General features: G+C 43.6%; 1 protein-coding gene across 2 annotated transcripts in view; it reads left to right on the top strand.

Moving 5' to 3' along the window:
* PLG (plasminogen) overlaps nt 1-14314 on the top strand; it is a 77211-nt gene extending 62897 nt beyond the window's left edge. For both annotated transcript variants that reach the window (XM_014596762.3, XM_019479886.2), the window contains exons 14-19: nt 2837-2957; nt 4840-4914; nt 8475-8615; nt 9412-9518; nt 11533-11678; nt 13859-14314. In XM_014596762.3, the coding sequence (XP_014452248.1) occupies nt 2837-2957; nt 4840-4914; nt 8475-8615; nt 9412-9518; nt 11533-11678; nt 13859-14020 (752 nt within the window). In that variant the 3' untranslated portion in view covers nt 14021-14314. The remainder of the gene's footprint in view (nt 1-2836; nt 2958-4839; nt 4915-8474; nt 8616-9411; nt 9519-11532; nt 11679-13858) is intronic.
* Nucleotides 14315-19209: the final 4895 nt, after the last annotated feature.

Below are 19209 nucleotides of genomic sequence, written 5' to 3'. Positions count from 1 at the left end.
CTGGTTTATTATGCTGGGTCTCCCAACAAATAAACTGGGATTGCTCTACATTTAGAGTCTTCACTTTACAGATATGTTTCTCAAGAGTAGTATTTATATGTTAGATTTTTTTGTGCCTTTTGCTTCTGCAGTAATTCTCTCTTGCTGGAACTGACATTGTCCTTATGTCCTAAGCAACAGAGACATCTGTGGAGATTGAGTTTTTCACACACAATACAAAAGCAATTCGTTTTTAAAAAGTTCAGAGCAATCTGGAGGAACTAGAATATAGCATGAACCTTGAACAAAATAGGTCAAAATAGCAATACTTTGTTACCCAGAGCACATGCTTTATTTGCACTGGTATAATCTCCCTGTCTGCTGGTGTAAACAAGAAGCAGACAGATGACATAAAGCACTTTGCTGATGTAACTCACTTGAATCTGGTACAAAGTTACTCCTAGAAAAATCAACAGTAGAAATATACCGGGGTGAGTTACACTAGTGCATGGGTGTGAACAGATATAATATTTGCAACATTCCAGAACACTAGCATACAGACAGAGGTGGGGTAAAATGCTGCAAAGCATGATAAAAGTATACCTATGGGGGAGCAGGTACTATTTTGTAGTGTTTCATCCCACCTTCTGTCTGTCTTTCAGGCATCTCACACTGCAGTTCCCCCATACACAGTTTCTAGGAACCCTCAGTGCTGCAGGGACAGCAGCTCCCACTTTGTGGCACTCAGGATGCTGTGACTCTGAGTACTCAGGACCGCTGGTACTAGGAGACCCGAAAACCACTGGAGTTGGAAGGCCAGAGAGCCAGAGCCCAGCTTCCTTCCTTCCCTGGAAACATCTAAACCAATATTATAGAAGGAGATGACTCTAGGGGTCAGGGCTGCAGAACCATGCTGGCAATCTGCTGTGCTCCTCAGACCCTGTGTGGGGAGAGATGAGCAGAACTCTGGGTCACAGCAGTCCCCTGCCTCATCCCTAGGCTGAAGAGCATGCTATTGCATGCATTTTTTTAAGTGCTCCAGGCAGGACATGCTGGGTTTGAAGTATACCTCTGTTGCCAGCTGAAATGCGCCCTTTTTTTTACTTTTCAAAACTCATTCTAGTTTGAAATATTTCAAATATTATATCTCGCTTTACCCTTAGTGTTCTTTGGTTTCTTAATGTTTTAATGTCTACAATTCGCCATCTGTGTAAGGTACACATTATTGGCTCCCTACCACTTAGTGTAATGATACCTACTGCAGTAATTGCCCTTAAGCCCCCTTTACATGTCACAGGCATTGCACAATTACCTGGAGATGAGTTATGCCTGCAAAGTAGCTATCACACAATTAGAAAGCTCCAGCTAGCTATAAGGTTAGTCCTCCAAAATGAATACTAACTTTAGAGCTGCTTGCTATGGAGTTTTAATTTGCATGTGTGCAGGGTCCCAGGGCAGAGGTGCACCACGCCTAGCATAAAACCCCCAGGCCCTAGGGATCCTGGCAGCTGTGATCCCCAGGGTCCAGGGGTTTCCCACTCAGGAATGTGGGAACCCCCCCCCAATCCTGTAGATTATAGCTCCTGCAATCCCTAGGGCTTGGGGGTGCAGGAAACCCCCAGGGCCAGAGGATCACAGTAATCCTCCCACCCCAGGGGTTCCCACACCTGCAGCAGTCCCCCCTGCTCCAGGGGTTTCCTGCATCCTCAGGGTGGGGAGATCACTACACCCCTGATCCTCCAGCCCCAGGGGTGTGTGGGGTGTATGGGGGGGAGCCCCTCAACTGGGGTGCATGAAGCTCCCAGCTGTGGGAGTTTGCCAGTGCAAGGGGAGCCCAGGCATGGCAGGAGTTATAGCAATGTGGCATGGCAGCATAGGCGACTGGTAGGGGGTGCACAGGGGTGCATGTGCCCTCCTGACAGGGCCGGTGCCCCCCCAATGGCTGACGGCAACACCGTCGGCAGGGCCGGTGCCCCCCCCCGACAGGGCTGCCACCGTCACCATTGACAGCTTCTTTGGGTGCTCACCAGCCCCGTCCTTGCTGCCGACACTGCTGGTGGCTTCTGTGGGTGCTCACCAGCCCTGCCCCTGCTGCTGCCAATGACTTCTGTGGGTGCTCGTCAGTCCCATTCCCACTGCTGCTGCCGTTGGCGGCTTCTGCGGGTGTTCCCCCAGATTCAGGAGGCACCAGTCGCCCATGGCAGGAGGCATGACTGTGTGAATTGTATATTAGATACCTTTGTGCCTTTACCTGCGTGTGTAAAGGGGGCCTTAGAAAGGTGGTCATCTCCTTAGTCTGAGTCTTGGTGTAATTTACATCAATGTACAAGACTGATATAAATTTCACTATTGGAAACCGCTCATGTGTCCAGGACAATGCCTGAATTTTATTTGCAGGAAGCTACAGATTGGTTTTGTTACTTTGAAAGCCACTGTTACTTTTTATGGCTGAATCTTCAGGGGGTGCAAAATCCTTACTGTATTCAGCAATTTTGGGGAATATGTTTTCTCATTCTCTTTTTTTCCTTCTTTCTTGCTCATTGTAGTTTAATGCATATTGTATTTCCTGATTACTGACATCTAAATGCTATATTTCTCCAAGAACTTTTTCTAGGTAAATTAATGTGCTGTTATATGGAAAGCAATATATTAGTTACATACATTCTTATGGGTTTCAGGTAAGAGTGACCTAATAATGTCTATACAATTTTTGGTGTGTGTTCACTGGCATAAACAGTGGAGGTCTAGAAAACTTGTAAAGCGGTCATCTTCTCTCCCACCTTTGTCTGATATATTGTGCATGCTGCTAAAGAACTGCTTAAATATTCTTCAGACTGACTTCTTTTTCATTTTATAGCTCCTCCTCAATACGAGTGTGGAAAAGCCAAAAGGAAACAAAAGATGTGTCCTCAAAGGATTGTGGGTGGATGTGTTTCAAATCCACACTCTTGGCCCTGGCAAATCAGTCTCAGGACAAGGTATAAATACTCTCCACTGCATTATAACTTTACAAAGCAGCTCACTGCCAGTGGGACCTTAGCAACATCTTTAAAGACAAGGCCTCTCTCCTTGTGTTACAATGTACAGCTAAGAGCTGTGGAGAGTGGTCTTAAACCCAGCCCCCAAATTTCCCAGTGCTAAACCTCTTTAATAAAATCTGTGAAAGAAAAAATGCTGTATAACTTCATGTTGCTGTTAAGAAGATTGTCCTGAGACAATGAATGGAATTTAGTTAATCAAAACCTCTCCCGTTTTGTGCTGAATTCTTAGAGGACAGATTAGACACGCTAGCCTAAAATGTGTTAGCGAAAAAGAGATGTTGGTTTCCTGCAGTGGGAGAATGAGATTCAGGATTGGAGCCAGCAATTTGAAATGTGTACATATGGGCTCTCAGCCCTTCTAGTGCAATATCCAATCCTGTTCTTCTCCAACTGGCAAAACTGCTGAAATCAGAGCTGTATCAAAGCCCAAAATAGATGCACTGCTGTACTTAATTTTTTCACTAAAAGAGCAAATGTGAGTAAATATAGAAATCTAAAAGTAAGAAACAAAGGTCTAGGGAAAATGCCCCCAAACTCTCCCAGTCACCATAAAAAATATTACCCCAAAGAAAAAAGAACATGCTATGGTCCAAGTCACCTACTCCCACCTATGCAAGCTTGCAACCATTTCCCATTACATCACAAATGAAATGGTTAAGAAATGGGACAGTTTCCATCATGCTTCTGAATGCAGACTTCCCTTTTGTAATTGGGACAACTTTGCAATATTTCAGATAGATAGTAGATAGGGCTGTGCAAAATTTCACTGGCTGTTTTGATTTGACACTGTTTCAACTCATTTGAAGCTCAAAACAGTGAAATCGAATTGAAATGAAGGGCTTAAAAACAGCCTCGAAACAAAACGAGGCTAGTTGAAATGTTTTGAAAGTTTCAAAACGTATCGTGTTTTGAAGTAGCCAGCAGCCAGGTGGTGGAAGACAAGGGAGAACCAGGGTTGCACCCTCAGCAGCTCCACAGCCCCATGTGGCTCAGCTGGGAGCACAGCCCTGGATCTCCCCACCTCCTGCGGCCGGGCTGTGGGAAGCCAATCACAGTGCAGGGGAAGGGAACTGAGCCCAATCGCTCAGTTCCCCTCCCCAGCCCTACGATTGGGCTGGGGAAAGGAATTCAGCCCAGCTGGGCTGAGTGTCCATCCCCAGCCCAGTCATAGCGTTGAGGGGATGGGAACACAGCCCAGCTGGACTGAGTTAATTTCCCTAGCCCAATTGTAGCACTGGGGAGGGGAACTGAATGATTGGCCTCAGTTCTCTTTCCTAGCTCCCCAGTCCCCAGCGGCATCACCCAGATTCCCTCCCTTGTCTGGCAGGTAGATGGGGGGGTCCGCAGCCCCAGGAGGACTGGCATAGGCCCCGCAGCTGTCCCGGGGTTGGGTCCCCAACTGCCTGCCGGATGAGAGAGGCTGTTTTGAGCTTCCCCATTATAGCAAATGGGTGAAATGTCAAAACAGTGTTGAAACAGCATCACTGTTTTGATGAAGTGAAATGGAATAGAGGTTTTGAATCTGAATGAAATTCGCAATGAAACGCTGTTCCATCAAAACCTCGAAACTCAAGTTGAAATGGAACAGTGCTGTTTCACACAGCCCCAAAACACCTCTCTGTTTCTTTCATAAACTGAGACTACAGAAAGTATAAGATTTCTCATTTCATTTGTGGAATGAAGCCTGTGAATGCTAAAAATAATTCCAAATAAGAGGGGCTGATAGTTTATTAGAAGCCTGCATTGTACCTTGCAGTGGTGATGGAGAAATGATCTATATGATCTACAACAAAACTCACGTCTCTTCTTTTTCTTCCAGTTTTGAACAACATTTTTGTGGTGGCACTCTGATAGCTCCACAGTGGGTTCTTACTGCTACTCACTGCTTAGAAAGGTAAGTCTCCATCATAATCAGCAGCAGTTGCTTCCTACAGCTTTGTAGAAATATTAAAGGACAAGCAATGTGGTTTTTTTTCTGGAAAGATGTTTCTTTGCCCTGCCTGGACCATCTTGTGCTGTACCTCCAAGATGGTGGTTAACTGATCTGTTTGGTCTTTTCATCCTCATCATAGTTCCTTCAAATTAGAGCAGGCTTTTGGAGGGAAAAAGTGGTAAAAGTGACAACCTTTGCTAAATAATGTATCTATTAAAAAGCAAAACTCCATGCACAACACAGTAGCTAGTGACCAGATCTCACGGATTTGCTGGTCATAAGAATCACAGCTTTTAGTTTTATCACCGCAATCAAGCTATCATTCAGGTTAGTGGTTCTCAAATGTTTTAGATTACAGGCAGCCCTTGTTAGACTTGAGCACCCCTTGGAATATGACAACTCTTAGTTTTCACTCATTTTTTTAATACAAAAAATAATAGAGCAAAGAACTCAGAAAGACCTATTTGGTCTTTTGATTCCTATTTGAAATGCCTGGATTTATCTTGTGAATCATGTTTGCATATCTCATGGTGCCATATCACCCTGGTTGAGAATCACTGATGTAGATAGTATTTATGTACCAAAGATCCTGATGGAGATCTGCAATGGTACTCTGTCCCACTCTGGGCCTCACCAGAGCTGTTCCCTGCCCAGTTGTTGCTTTTCTCTGTGTGCCTGCTCATTGCCCCTTCCCTCCATCAGCCACAGCCATTTCGCCCGCCCCCCACTGCAGCATCACATGGTTCCCAACTGCAGAGCTGGGACCTCAGGAACAGCTGGGTCATGGTGCCAGAGTGGCCTGGGGAAGAGGAGGGGATGGGTAAGTGATAGGAGAAAGTCACCAGTGACAGACAGGGGGCAAGTGGCAGCAAGTGGGAGCACGAGACCCACACCAGTGCCCTGGGGTCAGGAGTGGCAGAAGCACAGAGCCCAGACTTGCAGGAGTCATGGCAGGGGCTCTGCCTGCCACAGGGGGAGGGGGGCAGGCAGTAGGCAAACCATCACCCTCCACACAAGCCACAACCCTCCCCAGCCACCCTACCCCAACACACTCACAGCCCCCCACAAAACCCATACCCACCCACACCCCCTACACCTATCCATCCCCACACAAATCCCCACCACACCCCACATACTCACAGACCTATAACCACCCTCCCACCCACACCCTCCCACAATGTACAAGAGTAGGACTTCATTTTAAGCTATTATACTATCACCTCTAATTATACTACACAAACACATGTAAATCAGGACAAAAATATTTTTTGAAATGAAATTAATGAATGTTGTAGTACATGTTTGATATTTGGAATATCATTTGGTATTTTTCTGGTTAAGAGATGGCAACGCTCCTTGCTGAAAAGAGTAATTCTGGAGGGCAAGGGGGGGGGGGGACTTCTGGCGGGAAAGGTCAGGGGGTGCGACTTCCAGTCCCAAGATGGCGACCAGGGGGTGGGTCACCTGTGAAGGGGCATGGCTACCCATGCAGCCCTTGATGGCTTGCCAAAACTTGGTAGGCAGCCCTTCACCTGAAATAATTGCCCGCCCCTGCTCTAGTCTAACCCTCTCCACTAGACAAGATCATCCCTGTCTAAACCCACCCCAGGCTTATCTAACCTACATTTACAATTTCCATTGATGATTCATAACCTTTATGGATAATCTGTTCCTATGCTTAATCACTCTCACAGTTAGAACCTGCTTCCTAATATCCAGCCTAAATCTCTTTTGTTGCAAATTAAACCCATTTTATTGTCCCTTTACTAATGGACATAGGGAAACATGGATCACTATCCTTTATGTAAAAATCTCTTATTTGTATTTGAAGACTTTTATACAATCCCTTTCAGTCCTCTTCATATTAAATAATCTCCCTTCTTCCATCTTTTTCTGAGATGTCATGTTTCCTAGGCCTCTGATCCTTTTCATTGCTCTTATCTGCACTCTCTCTGGGTTGTCCACAACTCTTTTAAGGTGTGGTGACCAAAACTGAAGCCTCAGGAGTGCTGAATAGAAGAATCATTTCCCATTACTTGCATGTGAGACTCTGTTAATACATTCTAGCATGAGGATTGTGGGGTAGGGGGAGTTGTAACAAAATGATCTTGTTTCTCGTATTCAGCTTGCGCTCCATTATAAGTTCCCAGACCCTTTGCCACAGTACTGCAGCCAAACCAATCAGTTCCCATTTTATGTTTGTACATTTTATTGCTCCTTCCTAAATGTAGTACTTTGAATTTTACTTAGTGAAGTTCATTCTATTCATTTTAGACAATTTTTCAGTTTATCAAGGTTATTTTAAATTCCAATCCTCTAGGGCAAACCTTACCTAGCCCTGCTGACTTGAAAACACCAGTTTAACTAAATGATATCTAATTTGTTCTCCACCTACTCTTGACAGAGTAGGGACCTCAGTCCTTGATATTAATTGTACTCTTCATCTGACAACCAGCCTTTTTGTGAGGAGAAGTAAAAAAAAAAGAAGCATTGAACAGTATGCTCCTCCACATTGTCTATTTTTAGATTTCCCTTCCCCATTCAGTAAGGGACCTACCCTTTTTTGGTTTTCCTCTTATTTCTAATGTATTTATAAACTACTTTTCATGATGAGCTTGACAAATTTCCTGCTAGGTGTAGCTCTGTTTAAGGGGCGTCAAACATACAGCCCATGGGCCAGATACTGCCAGGTGGGCTGGGTCTCAGAGTAGAACCACAAGCCATGCATGGTGCATGCCAGATTGGCCCTGCACACAGAACCCAGGACACTGCCACACATCACTTCCCCCATAGCTGCTCCAGGACCCATGCTGAATGTGGTGCAGATCCTGGACCAGCCAGAATGGATGTCACATGCAGCGTGGGCCCTGGAATGAGCACCACAGGTGCTGCATCCAGCATGCCTGAGGGCCTGATCCAGCCCATGGGCTGGCCCTGCACTAGTTATCCAGCTTTTGGGGCCAGATGAATTTGGCCAACTACTCCAAGTACTTTGTCTATCCCCCACCATGGCAGCTGCTGCAAAAATAATTTGTGTCAACAAACTTGTACCCTTTTCCTGACCTCCTGGTTGTTGTGCCCTTCCCACCTTATTCTTTATTTCAAGGCTTCCTGTGAAGTAAACAGCTCTATAGTATCTGACTCTGCTGCTGCTCCTATCTTGGAGCAGAAGACTGAGACCATGACAATTCTTGTGGCTTTCATTGTTCCCTGGGAGAAGTCTCAATGACTCTGTGGAATTGCTTTCATTTCCCTTGCTGCTGCTTGGGAAACTTCTGAGGAATAATAGAGATGTTGGAGATCCCTGTCTACAGATTCAGCAAGAAAGCACTAGCATTTGGCAACAGATGATGATTAGAGCAAAACATCTAAAAAAAAATTCAAGCTTACTTTTTGTAGAAGACAGCAGGTTGATCTAACTCTCATCCATCGATGATTCTCTAGAAAAAGCTGTAGTGTCAACTGGGGTGAAAGCCCTGCATATGTACATATAACTTCACCCTAGTGATTTTTTCTCACAGGTCCCAAAGGCCTTCTTCATACAAAGTCTTCCTCGGGCTTCACCATGAAGCGAAGAAAGATCCATCTCTGCAAATCCGAGATGTTGAAGCGTTATTCAAGGAGCCAGACGGAGCAGACATTGCCTTGCTGAAGTTGAGCAGGTATCATTTCAGCCAAAGTTTTCCTCCTAAACCCTTTTTCACTGGAGTCATGAATGTACTCATCTGGATGTAGATATTACAAATGGCAGATGGTGTAGAAGTGACTGTATGTTAATATATATGTTAGGCTAGACCAGTGGTTCTCAACCTTTTTGGACTCCAGACACCTCTTATTTGGACTCCAGGCATCTCTCAAGGCAGCCTTCCATAAATTTGTGAATTGAGTGGCATGCAGTTTTAAAAACTAATTTATCTATTACAGTGTTTGCCTCTTTGCAGAAGCTGGACAGTGAGGTGGGAGATCAGCTAGGCAGGGACAAACCTGAGCTCGCATTTATCTGCTTATTGCATCAAAACCTTGCAACACCCTTCAAAGGATTTGGTAGCACCTTGGAAAGCCACAGCATCTTGGTTGAGAATCACTGGGCAAGACATATAAGGAAAACCCTGCTCTTGCCTTCTGGCATGTGGAAGGTCCCAGCAACAAAAACCATTTGATCCTGTTGCCTAGTTTGAGAGAGGGAGAGGACAGGCTTAGGAAGACTGAAAAGGAAGGTGCCTGGCCGCAGCTCCTGTTGCAGCTCCAGTGGGGTGCTAGTGGGTGGGAGAAGAACACCAACAGAGGTATGGCTGGAAAATCATGTGCTTTGTGCCTCTTCCTACCTTGAGGAAGGAGGGAGTTAGTTTCTACAGTGTTGGCCATGGCCCACCAAGCACCACATCCCTACAGAAGCTAGACCATAGCATCAGAGACAGAAATGTTAAAAGTTTTACCTCTTGTTTTTGTTTATTTCAGTCCTGCACTGATCAATGACTACGTAATCCCAGCTTGCTTGCCAAAGGCACATACAGTAGTAGGAGGCAAAATAGAATGCTATGTAACTGGTTGGGGAGAAACCCAAGGTGAGGCACACTCTCTCACTGCTCTTCCCAGGATTTGTACAATCTGCATCTGAAATGCATAACCATCTTGCATGGCGGGGGGGCAACACAAATTAATGTACTTTTCATAAATCAACTATTCCAGGGCAATGCAATTCATTCCATTTCCCTTCACCTCATGCAAACCCACATTGATTGGTTAAAACAAGTACAAATAAAAGGGGAATCAGATCTAAAAATCAACTGCCCGTGCCCAGTCTATTCGCTTTTCTGTTCCCCTATTGAAGCAAACTGGAGGGATATTTGTCTAGTCTTGTCCTCATTTTCTCTCACAAGCAATCTAATCTACAAGTCTGCACTCAGTTAAAACCTCAACCTCCCTTTCAAACCTTTCCCATTTCCCTGTTTGATATGATCTTCTTCTTCTATCCTGTGCCCTCAGTTCTACCCTGATGCCATTCTCTAGAGTCCCACTGTGGTCTGAACACATTTTCCCCTATGTGAAGAATGGCCTTTCCATTCCAGGTTGCCAGGATATCCCTCCTCTTAGAAACCCATCTCTTCTCTACATCTATTTGTAATAAAAAACACATGTCAAATTTTCCCCATCACTGGTTCTCACAGTAAGCCACATCTGTGTGTTTATTTAACTAAGTTTTAGGGGGTATTTTTTGGAATTCTCTTGCTTTCTATACATTGGTTAGTTACAGGCACATTGTTGGTAAAAGTCAAATAATACTAATTCAGGTAATACTAACTCAGATAATATTACATGGTGTAACCCGCCAATAAAGAGTCCTTCCTCTAAAGAAATCTGTGGACTTTCTGGCTTCCCACTTCCACCATTCTTTTCCGATCCATTTTTTACAGTTTGGCCACAAGATGACAGCATCCCCCCATGTTTGATTCATTTAATGCACTTGTTACATTATGGCATCACTTTAGAATTTTACCATGGGGAAGGCAATTTTAGGAAGGGAAGAGAAAACTGTAGTGTGTCAGTTAACAAAATCAGAATTAGAGATGGATACCAAAGGGCAAGATCTGATCACCTGACACTTCAGAAAATCTGGCTGTGGATCCAGACTCTATATAGAGCTGCACACTTGCTGTACAATGCACTGAACGTAAAGGCTGGATTGAAATTATTCCTTACACCCAAACTTTGGGAAAGTACAAATGTGAACCTTGGTTGGACCAGATGATCTCTTGAGGTCCCCCTTCCAGCCTTATTTCTCTATAATAGTGATATAATAATGTGGATCCAAACTTCAGGATTTAATTTAAATTCAGATTACAAACTCATCACCATATTTTTCTTTCCTGGAATTATCATACAGAATGGTTTGTCACTGTGCTTCTGATAGTACTGCCACAAGTGAGGCCAGAAGAGTGCCTCAAAAGTGTCTAAGCCCACTTGGCTGGGATGTTAGGAGTTGGAGGCGGGAGGGAATCTTACATTTCAAACAAGAGCGGTCCATTGCTTCAGCTTTGAGCCAGAAGGAGTTAAGGATTTGAGCGTTTTGTAGATCATTCAGCTGGAAGGAAGAATGTTCAAAATGTTATAACCCATTATCACAATGGCTTCCAAGTTCTCTGAACTTGGCAGATTTTTCAAAGATGAGGTCTGATGTAGTTTAAAAGACTTTTAAACAAATCCCAGCTAATTTGTTCATCTTTTTTTCCAGAATCAAATGTGCTGCCACTTCATCCTAATGAAAACTTGCGCATAGAAAATACTCTCTCAGTACTAAGTATTTAACAACTACTTGTCATTAATTTATTTTAAAGCACCTTGAAAGATAGAGTAATCATTACTATCTCCATTGTAGAGATAGGGAAACTCAAACATAAAGACGAGGAGTGACTTTGCAAAAACTCCTGCTGACTTAATGGGTTTTGGATCAGGGCTACAGTGAACCAGGACTCACCCCTTCTCAGGCCAACTCCCTACCCACAGAACCACACTGCTCATGCTGATAAGGCACTGGTTTATCAATACAGTTTATAATTCTTTGGTTCTTTATTTGCAAAGGTACTGGTGGAGAGGGCAAACTAAAAGAAACTGGCTTCCCTGTGATTGAGAATAAAATATGCAATCGCCCTGAATTTCTGCACAATAAAGTTAAAAGCACTGAGCTCTGTGCTGGGAATATTGATGGTGGTACTGATAGCTGCCAGGTAAGAAAAGACTGGAAATATCAAAACTTCTTTTAAGCATACACACAAGGCAAATGACAATATGTTCTATGCAATTCAGGGACTCAGAATTAACCTTAGAAAACCATGTCTCAGTCCACCCACTTTGAAACATAAATGCTGAAAGTGTATATAGGGTTTAGTCAGAGACATACTTAGCAAGGTTCATTTCCTGGGTAGAACCATGCAGGGGGAGGGGTACCGAATGCCAGAGAACAGGGGCCAGGAGAGCAAGTCAGTTTTATTTGACCCTGGGCTCAAAGTCCTCTGCTGCTACTGGCATACAGTGGTCTGCTTGACCTTGGTTGTTGCTGTGGCTGTTGCTACAGCAGTGGCACAATCTGCCTGCCCCTAGCTATTGCAGCTCTATAACTGCTACGGCACCATAGACACATCAGGAGGCCATCATTCTGGCACCCAGGCTGGTTTCCCATTTGCCTACCTCGTTATGCTACTGTGTCTAGTCCTTCCTTGCTCCCTTGTCCATTAATGAAAACTAGAGGACATACTTCATAGGGTAGAGCTGCACCCTATGGGCTGCTTCACCCCGCTTCTTGAAGGTCTATGTTGTGTGTAATGACACTGTTTCTGGTATCTGACCTGGCTCTTTAAAGTTTGCTTGGGTACGGCTACACTACACTACATTGCTGTCTCCATTGTTGACATAACGCAATAGCCAACTGGTCCATTCTCCCAGGTAGCCAACTGCTGTGAAAATCATATCATTGGCCTGGTGTAAAATGTGCTCCCACATTTGAGTATATTTCCCTTTTGTTGTAGGGAAAGTGGTGGTGTTGATGGGCACTCACATGTCCATGAAGGCTTTTTTTTCCCAGGGGATTAAGGCCTAAAGTATTTCCAGTTTCCCACTTCCTTTAACATGTGAAAAGACTTTAAAAATCTTCTTGACCTACTTATATGATAGGAACTTTTCTCAGTAAAGAGACCACAAGATGAACATGAGCCTGCAATGCGATGCTGCGGCTAGTAAAACGACCAAAACGCTGGCTTGCATCCATAGATGCTTCTCAAGCAAATCCCGGGACATCATTCTCCCCTTGTATTCAGCCCTGGTGAGGCTGCAGCTGGAGTACTGCGTCCAGTTTTGGGCCCCACAATTCAAAAAGGATGTGGAGAAGCTTGAGAGAGTGCAGAGAAGAGTCATGAGCATGATCAGAGGTCAGGAAAACAGACCTTATGATGACAGGCTGAGAGCTATGGGGCTCTTTAGCCTGGAAAAATGCAGGCTCAGGGGTGATCTGATGGCCACCTGTAAGTTTATCAAGGGTGACCATCAGTATGTGGGGGAACGTTTGTTCACCAGAGCGCCCCAAGGGATGATGAGATCGAAAGGTTATAAACTACTGCAAGACCATTTCAGGCTGGACATAAGGAAGCCCCCCAAGCACCTACATTGAACATGTAGGAAACACTTTTTTTTTTTTAAATCCAGCTGGGTTAGTGAGAAGTAAGCTACTAAAGTTCCTTCCCATTCCCTGAGCTTGGCTCAGCAAATCATGGCTCAGTAACCCCTGTTCTTAAAGCATAAGTGTTGAAAACCTGTATGGGGCCTTCTCCTCCTTTCCTTTCTCTTCCCTTGGTAAAAGCAGAAGAATAGATCATTCATGGGGTATGCCTACACTGGAGATCTCAGTGCAAAGTAGAGATATGTGAGTTAGCTATAAATGATCTAGCTCAGGTACTGGAAGCATTTTCCACTAGCTCTCACTTTGTGTGTCTCACTGTAGAAGAGGAATCCAGGACAGAAAGGGAGGCAGGAGTCGTCAGGCTTACTGGTCTATGTAACAGCAGCAATAGTACTTCCCACTTCTGAAATCAAAGTTTCAGTGGGACAAGGTAGAAAAATTGCAGAGATGTCCTGAAAGGGAAGGGGCAGAGGGTTGCTAGAGGAAGGAAGAATAGGGCTAATGATTAATGGCTTTTAAGTGCCCCTTGCATAATCCCCTGATTCTACAAATAAACTTGACTAAATTAACCAACAGGCATGGACTGCATAGCTCCTCTCAGGTTAGCGTTCAGGTGTTTTCCTCATGAGAAGTTGACCTGGGGAGATGTTTCAACTTCTGTGTCCCCTTCCTTTATGTTACTGCTTGCGTATTTTTGACCACAGGTAATTAATTACCCTTTTCTTCTCTTTGCAGGGAGACAGTGGGGGACCTTTAGTTTGCCCTGAACATGATAAATTCATCCAACATGGGGTCACCTCTTGGGGTCTTGGTTGTGCCCAGCCCAGAAAACCTGGTGTTTATGTCCGAGTTTCTAGTTATATTTCTTGGATTGAGCGTACAATTGCTAACAACTGAATGCTGGGTATTCACTGACCTTTCCTGGAGAGCAATGCACACGCTAGGAAAATGCGATTCTAAATACAGCATTAATCTAAAATAATCAATTGTAAATTACTGTAAATTTGTAAGCTACTGTAAATTAACAGTCATTGTCAAGAGACCAAATGGATTGTTTGTTAGCCTCTTTCAATATGTTTTATATTCTGCTGTATTCTGTGTTGAAAATATCCAGTTCTCTTGCGTAATTGGATACAAACATTTCAATCCTTGACATACAGCTCTTGTGAATAAAATAAATTGTCCTCAAAAGTTTACTTTCCTGACCTTTTTTGTTCCCTCAACATATTAACAGAACAGCTATATCACTGCTGATGACTGCAGTTCAACCTTTCCCTTCCTAGCCGCTAACAAGGCATTATTTGCACTTGAGTGGTCTAAAGAAACAGTCCGCCATCAGTGGATTTTGACCCGCATGTGGTTCCTTAAGGCAACACTACAATGGCTCTAACATACCTCCCACTTTGGCAGGTGTGTCTGAAATTATGGGGATTTCTCAGCCAATTTCCTGGAACCTGGAGGCTGTGCTGCCTACCACAGACAGAAGAAGACAGTAAAGGACCCCTGGAATATTTTTTCACCTTCACAAACAGTCAGAGGAAGGCAAAAAAAAGGAGAATGGAGTTTATTCTGTCCCGTCCACTATCTTTGAGATGGAAAATGAAGAAAATCTTTCCACAGGGGATGATGAAGGGAAAGAGAGCCCTTTTAGCAACAAGGTGATAAGTGGGTGAAGAGACTGCTTGTGTTTTGAATATCCTTTGTGCATGACAGGCTACTTCAGGCATTGTTTTCCTTTTGGGGTTAAAATAGGGGTAGACAAAAGAAACGGATTCATTATGTACATTCACAATTTTTATTGTTATGGATACTCATGCCTCAGCACATAAGAACACTGCATCAGAAATATCATCTTAAAGTTAGCCCATAGTAGAGACAGAAGTAGTAAATGAAGCAGGTCTTTACAGCAGTGAACAGCATATGACAATCCATTCTAGAGCATAAGATTGTCAGTACCAGTCATGTTTCATTACATAAACCAGAGATGCATATTTCTCTCTGATAGGAAAGTATTTACATTGGTATGTAGGATGACTATATTTCCTGAGTGTAAAAATTCCCCTATCCCGCTCTTTGGCACTTTCAATTTCCATGTCAGTTGAGCTTGACAGAGAGCAGGAGGAGCAGGAGGAGGTTGTATGTAAAACAGTCCTATTTTTGCTGGGACAGACCCATTTTAAACAAGTCCTGGGTGCTGAAAATGGGTGAAAAGCACTCATTTGACCAAATTGATCGATCCTGGGGACAGGTGTTAAAATCGGACCATCCCAATGAAAACAGGACAAATAGCACCCTATCTTTATGTGATAGAAGCTAAATGCTCTGCCTTCAGATACAGATCATATTAATGGTTCTACAAGCAACAGAGAAAAGGAAAAGAAGAAAAATAATATTCAGTACTTTCCAGCCAGAGAGACTGGTACCTATTTTAGGACAGTCTGTTGTTTTCTATACCATGTAATAATAAACTGTCAAATGATTAAACATTTCAAAATGACTTTCTGTTCCCAGATTGCTATTTTCAGTGTCACTTTAAATGTGTAGCCTCTGGTGTTCAGAGAATTCTCTGCTTCACAGAACTTGTCATAAGGAGGACTATTTCTTCAAAAGTACATGCAGAACCACCCTTAAGAAAACTATCAGGCCTACAAATGTCCTTATACCCAGGAATTCATCTTCTCATATCACTGGACATCCTGGCCTTCCATACTCACCATACTGGCCTTCCAAACTACCGGACTCTGCTTGATTCTGCTCCTCTCTTTCAGCCATGACATAAAAGTGGTGTCATCACACTCCTCTCCTATGACTTTTAGCCAGGAAACCTCATTTCATAACAGTAAAGTGACTTTGAGCCAGAAAACTGCTTCTTGTGCTTCTTATCGAGCGTGCTGATGTTCACAAAAACAATATTTGCAGCCTTTATCTCTTCACAGAGTCCATGCAGCCATATAAGAACAACTTGACTTCTAGTCTGCTAAATCCCTATGACAAAATCCTTACTAGCTATGTTTATGTAATTCTCAAGAAGAATGCAGTTTCTTAGTTTCCATACATCATGTGAATGGCAGTTAAGAAAGTCACTCTTTGTCTTTTAACTGAATAAAACCTACTATAAAGTCACTCAAAGAGGGTGCAACCCCATGATACTGAAACCTGAATCTTAAAGTCAGGGGCTGATTCAGGCGGGTGTGGTGATGCCACATTTTCCTTCCACTGCATAGCACAGTGAGCTCTCCCCTGCCAAGGCTGGGAGCAATCTCCTGCCACCATCCCAGCCACTCACCATACCTGGATCCTCTGGAAATAGGTGCAGGGAGGGAGGGAGGGACCCACCTGCCACTATTCCTCATTGACTCAGACATTGGGCGAGCCCCAGGGCAGCTGCTGTAGCTAGGGGCTGTAGGGGCTGCATGGGGTGCCAAGCTTGGTCAGGTTCCCCCTTCCTGCACCTGCTCCCTACCCAGAACCCCTGTTTTTGGGCCTGGGGCCTCCAGCTCTGCTTTACCCCCAATCCTTCCCATGGCCAAGCTGCATCACCTTTCCTAACTGCTGCAACCCCCTTTTTAAATTCCTGGATCCTCCTATGTCTTAAGTGCTCTATTCAGAGATTGTTTGGGCTCCTCTCAACACCCTTGGGTCCTGAGCACCCTTGCTTCTTCCTGGCCTCAGTAGGTCATGACGTGCCTCAAGACAGTTCTGGCCCAGGTCCTGAATGAGTTCAATGAATCATTACCTAAGCATGAGCCAACAGGAAGGTCATAAGGATGATTATGCTGTGTCCTCATTTACTCCTTCTGCTGGCTCAGAGAAGATAAAAAGGGGTCGGAACAAATAATTATTTTACTCCTCCTATTGGATTACTCTCTGGTACATTGATATGCATGTTCTCTTTTTCCCCTCCTTATAGAAAAGCTCTATAAATATTTCTAGTAATAGAATTGATAGAGATTTATAGAAAACACTGCAAATCTATAGAATTTAACAGGAAAGTATCTTTTTTGTGGACTTTTTAACATGAACCAAACAATTTTATAGAGAATAACATCCCTCTTACAGAATTTTCCATATGGCTCAGTGAATAAGAGATAAAAGCAGATGTGACTTTACAACTATACAGTCATTTTTACATGTAGCATACTGTTGTATATGCATATACACCCTGTTTCCCACTAGAGGTGTCCTCATACCAGAACTCCATGTATCCTCCAACAATGTAATCCCTCCCTCCTATCAAGATATTAGCGCAATAAATACAAAGACAATATAATACAAATAAAATGAAACTTGCTAATTAAAATCACCAAAGACATTTTGGTGTTGCTCATCTTCTGTCACAGGTGACTCTATACCACACTACAGCTAATATGGAAGAATTCCCCCAGGGACTGAGATTTTTTTCACCTCTAGTCTAAGATTTCTGTTTGCAGATGAACATTAGCACAGGTTTTATTTTATTGTATAAGAGGCATAATTAACCTGAAAATATAACACAAGTTATTAGTAAAATATTATTATATTAAAGAATCAGGTGGCCTCCACAGATATTTTTCTGACATCCACGTACAGCAAGCTGTAACCTAGAGAGAATTTAAATTCCCAACAGGGAATGTGTATGCAGTTTTCTAGTATTTCAAATACTGATATATAATATTTATATTTTATTCTGAACACTGTATAATGCTGCCCAGAATGAAGCAGAACCACCTGAAAAACAAGTTTTCACATTTTCAAGCATGTCAACTAACAACAAAAGTGCAACTACAGTAGTTGACAAAAAAACACAAACTTCTCTGAGTTACCGAAAACATCCCATATCTCTGTCTATAATCTGTTTGATTAAAATTAGCCAAGGCCTCCTCCACAACCTCTCACTGAAGAGCTGAGGAAACATTAAAATTCAGCAAATATATATTCATATTGAATTAAATCAAACAAGGTTAAAAAAAAACAAGAGGGCCTGCATCTATTTAGTCTTGTTTAAAATAGTGTGTGATGACACAGTTCTGACACTTAGTCACTTTGGCCATTTGTACACACCATGGGGGTTTACTTCACCCTAAATTGAAGCAGTGGGTTTTTAAACATACCGCTTCAGTTTAGGGCAAATTAAACTCCTGTGACGTGTACACAAGGTTGGGGCCTGATCTTACCTGCCTCTCCGGTGGCGGGGCAGAGAGGGCAAGCTGCTGGCAGGCCGAGTGGCCCCTGAGCTGCGGGGGGGGGGCTGGTGCTTCCCTCCACGGCAGCAGCGGTACCCCCCCCATGTGGTACCTGCCCACAGACACTCAGCCTGAGTGGTCCTGGGGGGCACCACAGCCATAGAGGGAAGCACAGGGCCACCACGTAGCTCAGGCAGGCAAGCAGGCTCCGGGGAGAAAAAATGATCAGGCTTGCTGTTTTTTTTTTCCTTCAGTGGAATCTGTCTGCACAAGTTGCCACCAGGCTGCCTGCACAGTCCCTGCCCTGAGCTGCATGGGGCCTGGTGCTTCCCTCCATGGCTGTAAGGTAGCAAACTAAAACACCTTGGAGGTGTTTTATTTTGCCACGTCCCAAAGTCATTTAATGTCCAATACGCCATCAAACGTGCAAACAGCAATGCTATTAAAGCTGTGCAAAAGGGCATTTAACCCACTTTAAAAGCCAATTTTGTGGCATGTACAAAGGACCATAAAAAGATTTCTTCTGATATGTTCTAATCTGCCACTCCAACGCACTTAGCCAGATACTTTCATGGAAATATGCATTTAATTTCATGTCTCTTACTTTGCCCAATAGCTTATTGCCATTGAACCATGTTTTGGAAAATGGAAATTCTCACTGAAAATTATTCTTTCATTTCTCATGGGCCTTGCTTCTGCCTCTTCAAAATATGCAGACATCTTGTTGTGGTCACAGTTCCGATTTTCTTTAAGCAAACTTAGCAGCATGGCAGTTCAGTGGAACAAGGCAGGAAGTACTAGAAACTGTTGAGATACATTTTGTATACTTCACAAAATTCCAGTGAGAAAAGAAGTGCTTTGTATATACCCCTCTGCCTTCAGGAAAGCCATTTTATTTACAACCATGGCTCCATTTGCATACTG

The sequence above is a fragment of the Alligator mississippiensis genome, chromosome 1, assembly GCF_030867095.1.
Source record: "Alligator mississippiensis isolate rAllMis1 chromosome 1, rAllMis1, whole genome shotgun sequence".
Lineage (NCBI taxonomy): Eukaryota > Metazoa > Chordata > Crocodylia > Alligatoridae > Alligator > Alligator mississippiensis.
The sequence above is the reverse complement of the archived record's forward strand: the minus strand, read 5'-3'. Positions and strand labels throughout refer to the sequence as shown.